This window comes from Pinus tabuliformis, chromosome 7, assembly GCF_031772625.1.
Source record: "Pinus tabuliformis cultivar Carrire ecotype Pingquan chromosome 7, CPIR1, whole genome shotgun sequence".
Lineage (NCBI taxonomy): Eukaryota > Viridiplantae > Streptophyta > Pinopsida > Pinales > Pinaceae > Pinus > Pinus tabuliformis.
The window spans coordinates 1,587,844,450-1,587,860,052 of record NC_142293.1 but is presented as its reverse complement, the minus strand read 5'-3'; the positions used below and the strand labels follow the sequence as shown (position 1 = coordinate 1,587,860,052).

At 33.8% G+C, this 15,603-nt stretch overlaps 1 protein-coding gene across 1 annotated transcript; it reads right to left on the bottom strand.

Moving 5' to 3' along the window:
* Nucleotides 1-11,828: 11,828 nt before the first annotated feature.
* LOC149254167 (histone-lysine N-methyltransferase, H3 lysine-9 specific SUVH5-like) lies at nucleotides 11,829-13,802 on the bottom strand. Its single transcript, XM_089454706.1, has one exon. It carries the CDS (start codon nucleotides 13,800-13,802, stop codon nucleotides 11,829-11,831), a length of 1,974 nt encoding a protein of 657 aa, XP_089310832.1.
* Nucleotides 13,803-15,603: the final 1,801 nt, after the last annotated feature.

Below are 15,603 nucleotides of genomic sequence, written 5' to 3'. Positions count from 1 at the left end.
AAAAGATTGGGACCCCTCGCCTAACCTTTTGGAGTGGCAGAAGATCGTGATCAAACTCTAGGAAAGACAAATTCAATATGAAAACAATAACAATAAGATTACATGGGGGAAGAATCTCGTCGAGTACTTCAACCTAAAGGAGGCTTACAATGACATTGCACTCCACAAGTAATGTCAACATGAATGCAAATGGAAAACTCTATGGGAGAGAAAACACTGGCCTAAAATCACCCTATTCTTATCACTCATCATGCATTAAAAAAAAATTAACCTTGGATAACCTAAGGAAGAAAGGCTTCAGTGAACCCTCTAGATATAATTTTTCTAAGCAGAGTGAAGAAACAACTAACCATTTTGTGAATGATTGCCCCTTCACTAAGAATTTGTGGAATTGGGTCTACTTATTTTTCAAAGTATTGGATACGGAAATCTCCTCCATCCTCAATACTATAGATAATTGGAGATCCTCCTTTTCCCCTAATCCCTTGGTGAATAGAGCCTGGAATATTATACCAAGTATCATTTGCTAGATTCTGTGGAAGGAGAAGAATACGAGAATCTTAAGGGGAATCCAAAAACCGGAAGAAATTGTTTTATCCCTTGCCAAGCAGACTATCAGGGAAATTGTGGCTTCCTCCACTCTCGAGAGCCCTAGTGATCCTCCTAGTCATTCGGAACAACGTATTCTTACCATTCTGGATCTTCATTTCACCTATTACTCCATGGCCTTAAGGATTCTGGGTAATCAGGGAACTATTGATCACTTACCTCCCTCGAAGAAAAGTAATCTTGAATTAAACTATGATGGAGGATCGAAAGGAAACACGGGCCAAGCAGGCTTCAGGGTGTTTTCTCGAACTCTCAAGGGGAAATCATATGGATCTATGCAGGAAATATCGGAAACACTACCAACAACATAGCGGAATTACAGGCCCTGGAACATAGGCTGACCATAGCCAAACTCCACAATTTTGGGCCTCTAGTCATTGAAGGGGACTCAATGCTGGAAACTCAAGCCAGCTGCAAGTTACAATAAGGCATGGAGGCTTCACGGATTTCAGACAACTAGCACCTAAACAAAATCCTCCAATGGATAAAGGGCCACATAGAGAAGGTCAATGGGCTTCATTTCCAAGCTGTGAGGCATAAAGGGAATGACCTTGCTGATAGGCTGGAAACGAGGGTACAGTGGGCAACCTTCATTTATGGTTGCTTGCTTGGACAGACCCAGAAAACATTTTTCTACATCAACATTGTAAGACCATTAATGAAAAGGAGAAACATCATAACGGGTTCCAACTCCTTTGAGATCTCTAGTTTCAATCATAATGAAAGAAATCGCCTAGGCATAAGTGGTACTAAATAAAATCTTTCGTAAGCTACAATCCCAAAGCCAGCCTCACTACTGGCGCAAATAGAATCTCTACATCTGCTCCTTGGCATTGTATATGCATCCCTTCATCTCTCTCCAGTACAACCTCCCTCACTAACTTTTTGTACCTCCCAAGGCCCACATTCATTCCCTGCCATAGGCCATCCCGCCCCTTTATGCTCTCCTACCCCTTTATATACCCCCTCCACCCTACCCATCCCCATCACCTTGCCTGTTTTGGTGTCTTGTTTGTCCCGGTCCCTTTATCCCTATCATGGTTCCCATACTCGGTTCTAGCCCGACTCCTCGATGCAATAGTGGCTGTGGCTGTGACCCCTTCCACTAGATCAGCCTGAGCACTCCGCCCACGACTAGAGCTAAATCATCTGCCAAGAGAGATGCTCTGAACTATGCCATTGTTGCTAATCATGAGACACAGGAAAGGATTGCTAACCTGGAAGCTCAGGCGAGGGTCCTAAGGCATAGGGTTTCCCTAAAAGAGGTGGCTACAGAAATTGAGTGGATCCCCGACCTGGGTCTCACCAAGGCAAGAGAAAATTTGTATACTTGCGTAACTGACCTCTCCTAGCAACTTAAAATGATCCTCAGCCTTGCGATGCAAGAGCAGGTGGAAACGTCCAAGGCTTTGGAAGACAAAATTAACATGCTAATGGACAAGTTTGTGGTCTATGTTGATTCTATGCACAACTATCTCTTTCTAACCAAGAACTCTCTACATTACACCATGTTGAAGAAGCGTGCTACCACGGGTGTCCGCTCGCCCGACGAAGGATCTCTTAATGTCAAGGAGGATGCTAGCGCTTCCTCCAGTCCTCCTCTTAGTTATATACATAATATATGTGATTTTACACTTTTCTAATTTTATTATTATTTTAATTTTCTCAACAAAACAAGAATCTGTTTTTGAAGCTAATCGAGATAGTAGGTCTAGGGAGAAGAATAAAAATCAGAAATAGATAGTCAGAATCCTGAAAATACATGTAATGAAAAGTCTCACGAAACTGAATAATAGAAGCCAGTTTTAATTCTAACCCAAGCTTGGGGTATATTCTAGATTATTTTTTTTTTTGCATGTTTTATCATTCATCAATGTTTTTTTCTTAATGTAGCAACAAATATTTTTAAGTTTGAATTATGAATTTATCCTGAAATGGTTTTTATTTTTTTTATTTGAAAAGCCTTAATAGGCACTCCACTATGCTGGAAATTCTTTCATACCTCTAGTTTCTTCACCTCTAGGTTAATACTTGGATTCTTGATTGCCTAAGGTATTAAACTTTTCCCATCTTCATTGTTCTTCTAGTCACTTATTGATTAAAGCTCTGCAACCCTCATGAGTTTTGGCCAATCTAGTTTTGAATGCTAGGGTTTTGAATTAGAGTGCTCGTTGCAGTTTTCATAGTATTTCTCTCTCCAACCATGTATTTAAAATATTTATCAATTTTGTAGATTTCTTGGGCACTGGTTCCCTAGTAACCAAGAACTGTCTCCAGGATAACAACAAGATACTTCAACTGCAATTATTTGTTCCAAAATTCAATTTGCAATTTTTTACAATTTAATAATATTACTTTAACTGCAATTATTTGTTCCAAAATTCAATTTGCATTTTTTTACAATTTAATAAATATTATTCTGGCATAATATAATGTATAAATAAATTTAATAAATATTAATGGTTTAAATACTTTTCCAAAAAAATTGGTTTTTTTGGTTTCTCTCCCTATTAAGTTTTATAATTACAAATATGAAATATTTAATTATATGGCATCATTGTTTCGTCTTCTATATTATAATAGTGATTAGAGATCCTTCCACTCAACAAACATGATATTCTTGAATCCTAAAATGTTTGTCTGTGGTTTGATGTTCCTTAACTCTACCATTATTCTAAGTCATATTGGATTTATTGCTCTTATAATAGTGATTAGAGATCCTTTCACTCAACAGACTTGGTATTTTTGAATCCTCAAATGTTTGTACGTGGTTTGATGTTCCTTGGCTCTACCATTATTCTAAGTCATATTAGGAAATCTAGGAAGTAGAAAGGATATAGTACAGTTTATAATCATATTGTATAATTCAACGAGTTTGAAATTTTGGAAAAGATCTTAATTGAGTTCGTAGAAAATGATGCTTGCACCCAAAAAATTACGTGTTTCCACGCTATCCACAACAACAATGCCCATTTTATTTTCTTGTGGCCATGAAGGTGACCTCTCAGCCCCAATTGGCTGGTCCTCCTCGACTTGGCCCCTCTAGAGGTTAAACTCTTGCACCTCAATTTTACTTATAGGCACAGACTGATGCGACCTCGTATTCCTTCCTGTCAACCAAGACTCCCTTTTATTTCTTAGATGCGCTATGAGTTCCATCTATATCACCTTCCAATTTCATAGTATCGCGGTCAACTCCTATGATTTATGTATTATATCGAAGCCTCTCACCTTGACTTCATTCATGAAGAAAAAATGATGTTTCATGTCTTATTTTTCTATTTGAATCTTCAGTGCCAATAGAATATGTAAGCTTCTTTGAAATTTCAGATTGTGATTCAATAGAAAAATTTGAGAGAAGTCTGGCATCTGTGTCTATATCTCAAACTCCATTAGACTCCTTCGCAGTGAATCAATAATCCCTTCTTTATTCTTTATGTCAGCTGAGACTCCTCCTGTCAACAGATCTACTTGCAATAAACCATTCCTATTCTTCTTCAAAGATATTGTACCTAATTAAGAAGGAGACATGGTAGTGAGCACCTACTAGCTAGATAAAGCCACAAACAATTCCGAAAGTATCACAATTTTGTTGCCGTGGTTACTTCCTGTTAATAAAGTGTAGTAAATTGAAGTTGTTAGTAGGCCCATGCCTGAATGATGGCATCTGGCTCCAAGAAGGCACTGATGTAGATTGAGAGAAACTAAAAACAAGGTGTTGAGAATAAAAATTGTGCTTTGTCATCATGGAAGGATTAGCTCGAGTTAAGGTTCTCATGAACAAGACATGAAGTCAATTTTCAAATAGGTTGTGGTAGAATTTGTTTTTGTCAGAGTGGCTTGAATTCTTTTGAGGTCAAGGTATCTTTTATGTGCCCCTTGAACTAATTCATCAAGAAATATTGTATGGATTGGCAAGAGACCAGGTGAATTGAAATTATTTCCTTCGTGGATTCCTCTTAGGAATCCATAGCATGTTAAGATGAGTAGCTCGAGATTGATTGATTTCTCTAATAAGATGACAAGTTCATTCTTCCATCTTTCAGCATTGGCCCTGTGTCATCCTTACAACTAGAGCATGTCTTTGCATGTACCATTTTACATTGGGAATCTACCTTTTGATTTCTCTCTCACAGTTTGAGCTCACTATTTTTAGCCCACTTTTTAAGTGGTATATGTTGAAAGTTGGTCTTAATGGTTCCTCCAAATCCTACCATCAAGGCTTCATATTGTTTGTAGAAGAAGATATTGCATAATTGCTAGTGATAGAATTAAATCTCACACTCTTTATTTTCCATTTGTTAAGAAAAATGGCTAAGCTTGAAAGAATATTAGAGTTATTGAGAACTCTAATTGTATTCACTGCTCACATCACATTCAAAATAAGTAAATACACTATTGATGACATTCAAAAATGTATAGAAACTGCACAAGAAAAGATAGAATTTTTGTAGCTTAAATCTCAACTTCAACAAGAAGAATTACATTAGTGGAGTCATCATTCTAAACTTGTTTCTATTCAGAACATTGAGACAGACTCCCATCAATAGAAAGAATATAAAGTTGAGGTTGATTCACATTCAATGTTTAGCTCAAGAGAAGATTTTCATGCAAGTGCAAAAGTTCAATCTGCATTTCCCAAGACCATCATCAAATCTTGGGAAGAGCTTGTCCATAACAAGCACAAAACTAGCCTTCGATATGACAAGGATGTGTCCTTTCATATTCCATATTACTCAAATCCCATTCCGTTTCAGAGTGTTCGATTCCTTCATGACAGCACATCTTTAGATGTTCAAGATGTTGCTGCTCTTCCACAAAACAACAACAAAATATTAAATGCCAACATTGTTACTGAGTTGGCCATGTGAAGATCATTGTTTTGATCTTCATTCATGCAAACATTGTGGTCAACGTAATCATTCTTCCCACATATGCTTAAAAACAAGCCTCCTGCAAGAACAAAGATTCATCCTGGATGGATCACTTGTTGGCAATGGGATTCAACAACCAAGAAGATATCTTGCTCATACAACAAGATTTGTTCTCGAATATTGAAAAGTCTTGCAGTTGAGATATCTTCATCTTCTCACCTTGTATCTCACAGCGGGAAGTGATCGTCATATATAAGCTTCAAAGCCACATCAAGTGAGCTTGAGCCACTACCTGAACTTGCTGCCTAATTCATAGTTGTAGCCAGGCACAAAGATGCCCCTGATCATGCCTTTGGTTGATGGTCCACCTTAAACCATGTATGCGGGGTTGATACCTCCATTTTCAAGTTGAGCTTCTCCCTCTTCAAAGAATTAAGGACAATTCCTCTTGCAAAAGACTTCAACTTCTTGCTAGTTTTGGAAGATTTATAGGAATTTCATTAAGCATTCTAGTGTTGGTGGTAATTCTTAAACCACCTCCTTATGCCAACATTTCAAAGAACACGTTCATCCTAGTGCTACCATGGTCTTTTGCACATTTTGTATTACAACTCTATTCTTGGACTCATACATATGCTTTAAGATTAGGGGGGGGAATGTTCAACACATAATCCTCTATGGGTTGGTGTGGAATGTGAACAGTCACTAGAGTCCAAGAGACCACTTGGTATATGAAGACCAACGGTCACAAGGAATTGTATTTATATGTGAATATTGTTAATAGAATGCAACTCATGTTTATCCTACTCTTGTTGGCTTCTCCATGTGTCTTTAACAGTTTATATAACATTACAAAGCTTCATAAAAGAAAATAATTTATTTATTACTACATATTTCAACATAAATTATCCAAATATACAACTATAGTCTTGGGCCTCTTACAAGTCACAATAAGGTTTCACAATTATCTCATAAAACACAGTGAACATGCATATCACACAAGTCAAGTTTATTTAAACGTGTAAACAAATAAATTATGTAATTGGATATAAAAAATAAAGAAGAAAAAGTTAAAATAAAGAAGAAAAAGAGTAACTTAGTATTCACTCTTGTGGATTGAATAATGCATGCATAAAAAATCTTCAGGAAAGAAATCTTATGTAAAATGACATAAACTAAAAAATATATTGAATAATGCTTCTTACATTACCCAATGCATCTACATTCAATGTTACTTCATAATTGATATATGCTCCAATTCCTTGACAAATTACTCCATTGAGAATCACTTCATCAATGATATACATTCCAATTCCTAAACCAGCACATTTAGAGAATATGAATTACAATAGTGTTCCTCCTTAAATCCTAAAGGGTATAAACATCATTACCGATATTTTTGAATAAATTCACATATGCATAGTCATGAGGTATCTTTCATATAACATTCAACCACTAACAAAAATGTAAACCAAGAGATATATGTAATTAGAGATTTCAATATTTATTTAACATTTCAAAATAATTACTTACTATTATTAGAATAATTTTTTGTTTGAACACATTTCTCCTTTGATAATTAATAACTTATTTTATTTTATTTTCAAGTTAGATTTTTTAGGAAAGTTTTAAAGTTCTTAGGAATAATTTTGAGACATATTTACTCATAAGAATTTCAAATTTAATACAAAATATTTTTTTTGTATTCCATTTTTTTTATAATGCTTTGTTTTAAAAATTAAATTATTTCATGAATCTTAACATCTTTTTTTTGGAAAAAACTTTTCAAAATATCATGTTTTCTTTCATTGCCTTGTAACTATTTCTTATTTAATCTATCCTACCAACTAACAAAATTATACAATGGAAAATAAAATGCAAAATACATTTAACCACATTTTTTTTTATGTCTGCATGACCTAGAAAGATAACATATTACAGACTAATTATCAACACAAAGTCGTACTCAAATCTACACTTTCATAGCACAATCATCTCATGCCACAATCATCTTAAAAACAAAAGTATAAGAAACAAATAACTGCAAGCCATGGTTTCTAAATTTGAGGTAAGTACAAGTATAAGAAACAAATAACTACAAGTCATGGTTTCCTAGATGTGAGGAAATTTTTTTTTTAATTTGCATGAATAGTACAGAAGATTTATAGATTAGACGAAACATAGAAAAATATATAAATATATCTAATTTATAAATTAACTCAAACACAGGGAATATTTATCTATTAAATGCTTGAAACATTAAAATAAATATCTGTTGAATGCTTGAAAAATTAATATATTGAAAGAATAAGGAAAAAAAAAAAATAGCGTACTATCACTCTTCTGGATTGAAAATTGCATTCATGAAATTTCTGAGGTAAAGAACGTGTAACGCACAATACCGTGAACAATGCTTCCTGCAGTGCTCAATTGGAAGATAAGAACGTGTAACACACACTACCATGCTTCTACTTCCTAACTGAACTTGTTATCAATGGTTTGCTCAAGTTGATAGACAGTGCTCAATTGGAAGATAAGAACGTGTAACGCACACTACCATGCTTCTACTTCCTAACTGAACTTGTTATCAATGGTTTGCTCAAGTTGATAGCCTCTCGGAATAGGTGGCTATGGACTTCGTTGTCTAGATGAGCTAAGAGACAGCTCAAGCTGAGATGAAATATTTTCAAGACCAAATAACATAACACGAGAAGAATATCTTTGTCTTTGTCATGGTAATCATTTATAACAAATTGAGCTAATATGTCTGGTCTCGAACTCCGTAGGAATCTGTTTGCATACCACCACTGGATGCACCGACTTTGAAACTCTTATTCCAAAAAAGTTGAAAAATAGAGGCCGATGCTAATTAATCGTTGACCACCCCTCGTAGGTCACCCGAATTTTATTCCTCGAGATGCTTTGGGAAAATCAACTTATTCATTGAGATGCTTTGGGAGAGATGTAGATTGCCTCTGTACTCGGCCTTGCATGAATTCCAACGTCCGAACTCCCTCATCCTTCCTTGGTGTCCTGACGATCTCGATGAACTTATGATTCAACACGTTTTGAGAAACCCTATTTCTGCAAAGCGGAGAAATCTGCATTTAGATCACGCTCATACACTACTGTATTACTAATGAGTATAACATCATTGGCCATGCCGTGCAAGTGAAATCATTGGCCATTTAGAGGTATTGCGGGGCGCATATATATATATATATATATATGGGGGGTTCAGACTCCAGAGAGGAATAAAATCACCGAATGTAACTCATATTTTACAGATTATAAAATATTTTACAGTTTTAAGAAGTCTATAGGATTAGAGTCCGGTTGAGTTATTCATAATGTTTTAGTTGCACAGCCCTTTGATTAGTGGCTGGTGAACGTGGTACCCATTGTTGCTTAAACGAATGTTCTTTCTCCAGAGCTCAAATAATGTTACGCTGCAAGTCCAAAGTTGACAGGAGCTGTATCGCACTAGTTTAGTGCAAATTCAAGGTTTCCGACAAAAGCTGAATCAGAACTGAAGCCGCACATTGCTACTCGCACATTACTTCAAGCTCATGTCAGATGCTTTAATGGTAGTCGTTTCATCGAAGATGCTAGGGACATTAATGTGAAGATTTTTACAGATAGTTAAACGATTAAATTTGGGTTTTCAATGTAATAGGTATCAAAATATTTCCGCTCCTTCATTTAAAACTCAAAATACTGTAATTCATAAAGAGATGAAATTGGAGTTTATTGCTCTATATATATATAAAATACTGTAATTCATAAAGAGATGAAATTAGAGTTTATTGCTACATATATATATATATATATATATAGAACAAAATTCAATTCGTACTTAATTTATGAATCTTTTAATTTCTATTATTTGTTTAATTGAAAAGTATATATTTATAAGGACAAGAAAAATACTTTTCGTTTAATTTAAAAACTTGTATCAAATTTTAAACATCTATTAATGTAATTAAAATCATAATAATAATTATAGATTTACAGTAATGGCTTAAATTTACAGTAATGGTTTTCTATTAAAGGAGTACTTTTACTTGTAACTTGTTTTTCAAACTAATTAAAATAAAATTCAAATTAAGTCATATTTTTTTAATAGTTTTTCTTTTAATTTATTGTATTAAAATTTTTTTTGGTTAGATTTTATAAATATGAAATGTCCAAAATTTTAAGAAAACACTCTATCTATTTTTATTAAACAAAATAAGTATTTTTATGAAGACAATATCTAATAAGGAGTATAGATTAAATAAGATATGATTAAAAGTTCCAATATTTTTTGAACTTTTCAAAATTCCAACATTCTCTTTTTAGTAAAACTTGTTCAAATATCATGTATTTTTTCATGGCTAAAGGATCATTTCTTATTTAAAGCAGCTTGCCAACTAATAAAGATTACATTTGGAACAAAACATATGATGTTCAAGTTCCTTCCAAGTAAAAGGGGAAAGCATATGATGTTCAAGATACCACAATTATTTCTTCTGAACTTAAATCTTAAATATGTGCATTGAATAGTTAAAAGATAGTATGAAAATTGTTTACCTCTAATGTACTGATGATAAAAGTTATGGTCATAATCACATTCTTTATATATCTACTTACATAATAAGATGACATAATACAAGGTAACTATCAACATAAAGTTGTAGTCAAATGTGTAAGTTCATACCTCAATTATCTCACAAACAAAAATAAACGAAATACATAACTACATCCCAAGTTTCTTTAACTGTGAGAAAAAATAACTTTGTAATATACGAATTACAAAAAAAATATAAAATAACTTAAACACATATAAAGCATATCTATAGAATTATTGAAAAGTTAAAATAAGAAAGAAAGAAAACGTAATAGCTTAATATTCATTCTTCTGGATTGAATAATGTATGCATAAAAATTCTTAAGGAAAGAAGGATTATGATAAAATAAAAAACTTAAAACTTGTATTGAATAATGCTTCTTGCACTACTCAATACATTTTACCATGCCTCTCCATTCAATTTTACTTCATAAGTGATATATACTCCAATTTCTAGAACAACTCATTTAGATGATATCAATTACAAGATTATTCTTAGTTAAATGTTAAGGGAAATAAACATTATTTTTAATATGTTTCTCCAGGAAATATTCTCAATTCTTACAATATTCAACCACTAATAAAATTGAGAAGTAAAAAATATGTAATTTTAAATTTCAATGTTTATTTAAACTTTCAAAAATTAAGTACTTACTATTATTAGAATAAATTTCTATTTGGTATCACTTCACTTGATATTTGATAACTTATTTCTTATTTTAAATTTAGATTTTTTAGAAAAGTTTTAAAGTTTTCAAGAATAATTTTGGATATTAAAGCATTGAAACTTCAAATTTAATAACGATTAGCATTGTTTACATTCTATTTTCTTATAGTAAAAATCATTTTTTGGAAAACAAATGTCATAGTTTGCTTTAAAAATTTAATTATCAGAAATTATATTATGACTTTTAACATCTTCTTGAGAAAAACCTTCACAAAATACCATGTATTCTTTCACGGCCAAAAGACTATTTCCTATTTCCTATTTAAAACATCCAACCAATTAACAAAATTATACTAGAAAAAGCATGATATTCAAGTGCCACCCTTGTTTCTTGTTAACTTAAATCTTAGATATATACATTTAAAAATAGTATTAAAATAATTTATTTCTAATAGACAAATGAAAAAGGATAAATCAGCTTTATGGTTTTATCCATATTTTTTTTTGAATGTCGCTTAACTCAAAAAGATAACATACTATAGAATAATTATCAATATGAAATTGTAGTAAAATATACACCTTCATGCCACAATCATCTCAGCTCAAGATTTTCTAAATGTGAGGAAAATAAATTTTGTAAATTGCACTAGTATAAAAGAGTTATAAATTCACATAAACACAGAAAGAATATCAATTGAATATTTGAAACATTAAAATAAAGAAGTAAATAGACTAATACCTTTATATTACTATTCTGAATGCCTAAAAAATTGAAATATAGGAAAAAATATATGGGAATAGCTTAATATCACTATTCTGAATGGCTGAAAAGTTAAAATAAAGAAAACATATGTTAATAGCTTTCTGGATTGAAAAATGTATCCATGAAAATTCTAGAGAAAAGAAAGCTTCTAACAAAAGACAGTACCTAAAACTTGTATTGAACCCTGCTTCCTCCAGGAAAGAAAGCTTTGACAAAAAATAGTACCTAAAACTTGTATTGAACAATACTTCAATACTGCAGACAAAATCTGGTAACACACATTGTACCATGCTTCTCCATTCAGTTCTACTTCCTAACCAATCTTTTCATCCATGGTGTAGCCTCTCCCAAAAGGTGGCTATGGACTCCTTGTCCAGATGAGCTAAGACACAACTCAAGCTGAGGTGGGATATTTTCAAGAGCAAATAACATAACGTGAGGAATATCCTTGACATGGTGGTCATGTAGAACATACTGAGCAAATATGTTTGGTCTAGAACTCCTCCGTATGAATCTGCTTGCATTTCCACTTCTAGATGCATCAACTTTGAAACCCTTATCCTTAACAATTTGAATAGGAGAACCCGACACTAATTCATCACCTGAATTTCCTTCATTGGATATAGAAGATATTGGGAAAATAAAGTTATTCATTGAGGTTCTTTTGGAGCGATATAAATTACCTGTGTACTCCAAAATAAATGTACCTGCCCGCATGAATTCCAATGTCCGAACTCCCCAATCCCTCCTCGGTGTCCTGAAGATCTCCATCTTATGTTTCAACCCCTGTTGAGAAACCCTATTTGTGCAAGTTGGTGGGCATCTGCATTTAGGACCGCACTCATACACTACTGTCTTAGGTTTAATGAGTATCCCATCGGTTCTGTAAGGGAATTTCCCTCCATTTCTTCTAGCACAAAGGCAGTTTTCAGTATCAGTACATTCACCAGTGCAACAACATCCTTCTGGCAGCTCTGGTTTAGGGAAGAAACAGGGATATTTCACTGTAAGGAGGTATTCGAAATCATCAATAATGTAGACATTGTCTACGGAATTAACGACTGGTATAGAAAATTTGTGCTGTCCTAACGCAATATCTTCCTTGATTACAGCGATTTTCTTACCATGGGGACCAGCCCTAAACCGCACTATATGAGAAACCAGAGGAGGTTGATCTCCTTTCCGCCTTAGTTTGAATTTGTACACCAGATATCCCGCTCGTCCTTTTTCTAACCAGGAATGCTCGACATTGTAGAGCCCATCATACCTATACCCACAAGGCAATTCCTCGCATGATCGGATTAATCTAACGGGCAGTTTTTTCCTCCAGCTATTCCGTAGGGCTGCATTAGCGGGAGTGAGAAGCTGATCATAAACCTGTTTCTGTTTCTTTCTCTGATTATCATTCCTCCCACCATGGCCTGCGTATATTATTACATCTCCATTGTCAATATTGTCCTCATAACCACCGGAAGCAACAACGCTGGTAGCCAATGGCACCGCGTGACCTGTTTCTTCTGGCTTTAGATAGTATATGCCTGCCCCAACAGGTCTATGCAATCCTATAATACTCAACAGCCTTCGGGATTGAAATACATCTCCAACTTCCACTCCAGGAACATGACCTATATGATTCCTGCAAAGATTTCGGCAAAGAAATTTAAATTTCTCTGATGCATAGTCGAAAACCCTTATGATTCTTGGGTCATTCTCTTTACCCAATCTTTTCTGATGATGTGTCAGTCCCTGCGCAAAATCATGGAACATAGATACCACTAACCTCCTTTCATGAGCCTCTTTGTAGGAAACATCTTTAACCTCACTACTGTTGAATTTGGCACTAAATGTTTCCTCTGCTTCATCTTTCCCTTTCCGTTTGCGCGCCTTCTCATCACCTCGATTCTGTGTGGTCAAACTCCGATTTTCCTCTGGAAACTCAAGGTCCAGTTCATTGAGAGGGGCAGGATCTGCGATGTCTCCTGAATGTCTAGCTCGCATCTGTTTCACACGTTGTCTGTGATATTCCAAATATTCATGTTTTTTCCTTCTTGCAGTCTCATGGGCGTCTGCTCCACCTTTGACAACCCTTTTTGCAGTCCAGTCTGCGTCTGCCCCACCTTTGACAATCCTTTTTGCAGTCCACTCTGCGTCTGCCCCACCTTTGACAACCCTTTTTGCAGTACCCTTGGCGTCTGCCCCACCTTTGACAGCCGGACATGCAGGAGGTAGTCCAGATGATCTGTCCTCGACCCTTGAAGTCCACTCTGTTCGTTGAGCCATGTCGTGACGAGACATGCGCCCAATTCCAGACAAACGTTGCAGTTCTTTGATTAAACTACAGCCACTGTATAGTGTGCAGTACCTACTGCAGAAATGAAATCATTGGCTATTCAGAGGGATTGTAAGTCAGAATATAATAGTTATTATAAATGTAATTTAGGGTTTGAAAAGCCCATACCGTTAGCGTGCAGTACAAAAGGTGAAAATGAAATGACGGCTATTTAGGGGACTGTAATAACATTTTACTTACTGGTGAGTCCTGTGACTGGTGAACGCAGTTTGGACTGTTGTTTCAACGAGTGTTCCTTCTCCAAAGCTCAAATAATGTCCAAAATCGTTTGGTACAAATCCACTGTTGACAGAAACCCAATCGCAGTAGTTGGGTGCAAGTCCATGGTCAGGGTTTACAACAGAACCTGAACCAGAACTAAAGCTCCATATTGCTACTTGCAAATTGCTGCATGTTTAGGTAAGCCGCCTTGCTTTATTCGGAGTCGTTTCATGGAAGATTCGAGTAGCTTCATATTAAGATTAGTTATCATTAAAAACAGTTAAATTATTAAATGTCAGTCGTCCATGTAATGTAATAGTGGTGATAAAAATGGAGTTGTCTATAATGTGATTTTTTGGAGATTCCGGTGACGGAATCGGAAGAAATTAAGGTTAAATGTTGATTTGTTGCAGTTAAAATGGTTTTTTAACTGCATATTTGGATTCAGCACCCTCGAAAGCTCCTGGGACGCTTTCATTGTGCAGAAACTAGCTATCAAACTTGCGATTCCAATAAATTCCTGCCGACCGGAAAAACCCGCTGGAAAGACTTTCAAAAAGTCGTGTTATAGACAACTGCGGGGCTTTCCCACTAAGATTTTGTACCTAATTTTCAAAAACAACATTTATCAATGTGATTAACAAAATTATTAGGGATTTAAGAGCGGGTTAAAAAATGGTATTGGGGTTTTGTCGTTGGCCAAAACCATTTTTAAAATATATGAAACTAATATGATGTTCGTTGCTGAGATTTAGGAAAAAAAAAATATTTAGATTTTAAGTTTTCAATTAAATTTTAAATTATATTTATTAAGTTTAATTAGAGAAATTTTCAATAAATTAACATTTATCGATGTAATTTGCAAAATTAATTTAAGTATTTAAAATTCCTGAATTTATAAATAGAAATTAATATTCAATATTAAAAAAATATATATTTAGTTTATATATTTTAAATTAAAAATAAATAGAAATTAATATTCAATATTAAAAAATATATATTTAGTTTATAAATTTTAAATTTAAAATAATGTGTAATTTGTTTAAAAAAAATAAATAAAAATCAAACTAAATCAAATATTTTATTGTTAATAATACCAATTAACATAATTAATAAAATTGATTTAAAAAATTAACTATCTCTAAATTTTTGCTTAAAATAGAAGGTCAGAGTTTGTTCTCCCTCATAATAAGATTTTAAATAGATGAAATTAGTATTTAGCATTAAAAAATAGATATTTTATTTAATAATCTTTTAAATTAAATTAGCTATATTTTATAAGGAAGCGAGCACAAAATTCAAATTAGGTCAAATTTCTTAACTTGTTCTGCAAGGAAGCGGGAATAAAATCTGAACTAGGTCAAATTTATTAAGCTGGTTTTGCAAGAAAGAATAAATTTCAAATAAAATCAAATTTATTAACTTGTTTTCCAAGGAAGTGGGAACAAAATCTAGACTAGGTCAAATTTATTAACTTCTTCTGCAATTAAGCAGGAACAAAATTTAAATTAGGTCGAACATATTAACTTT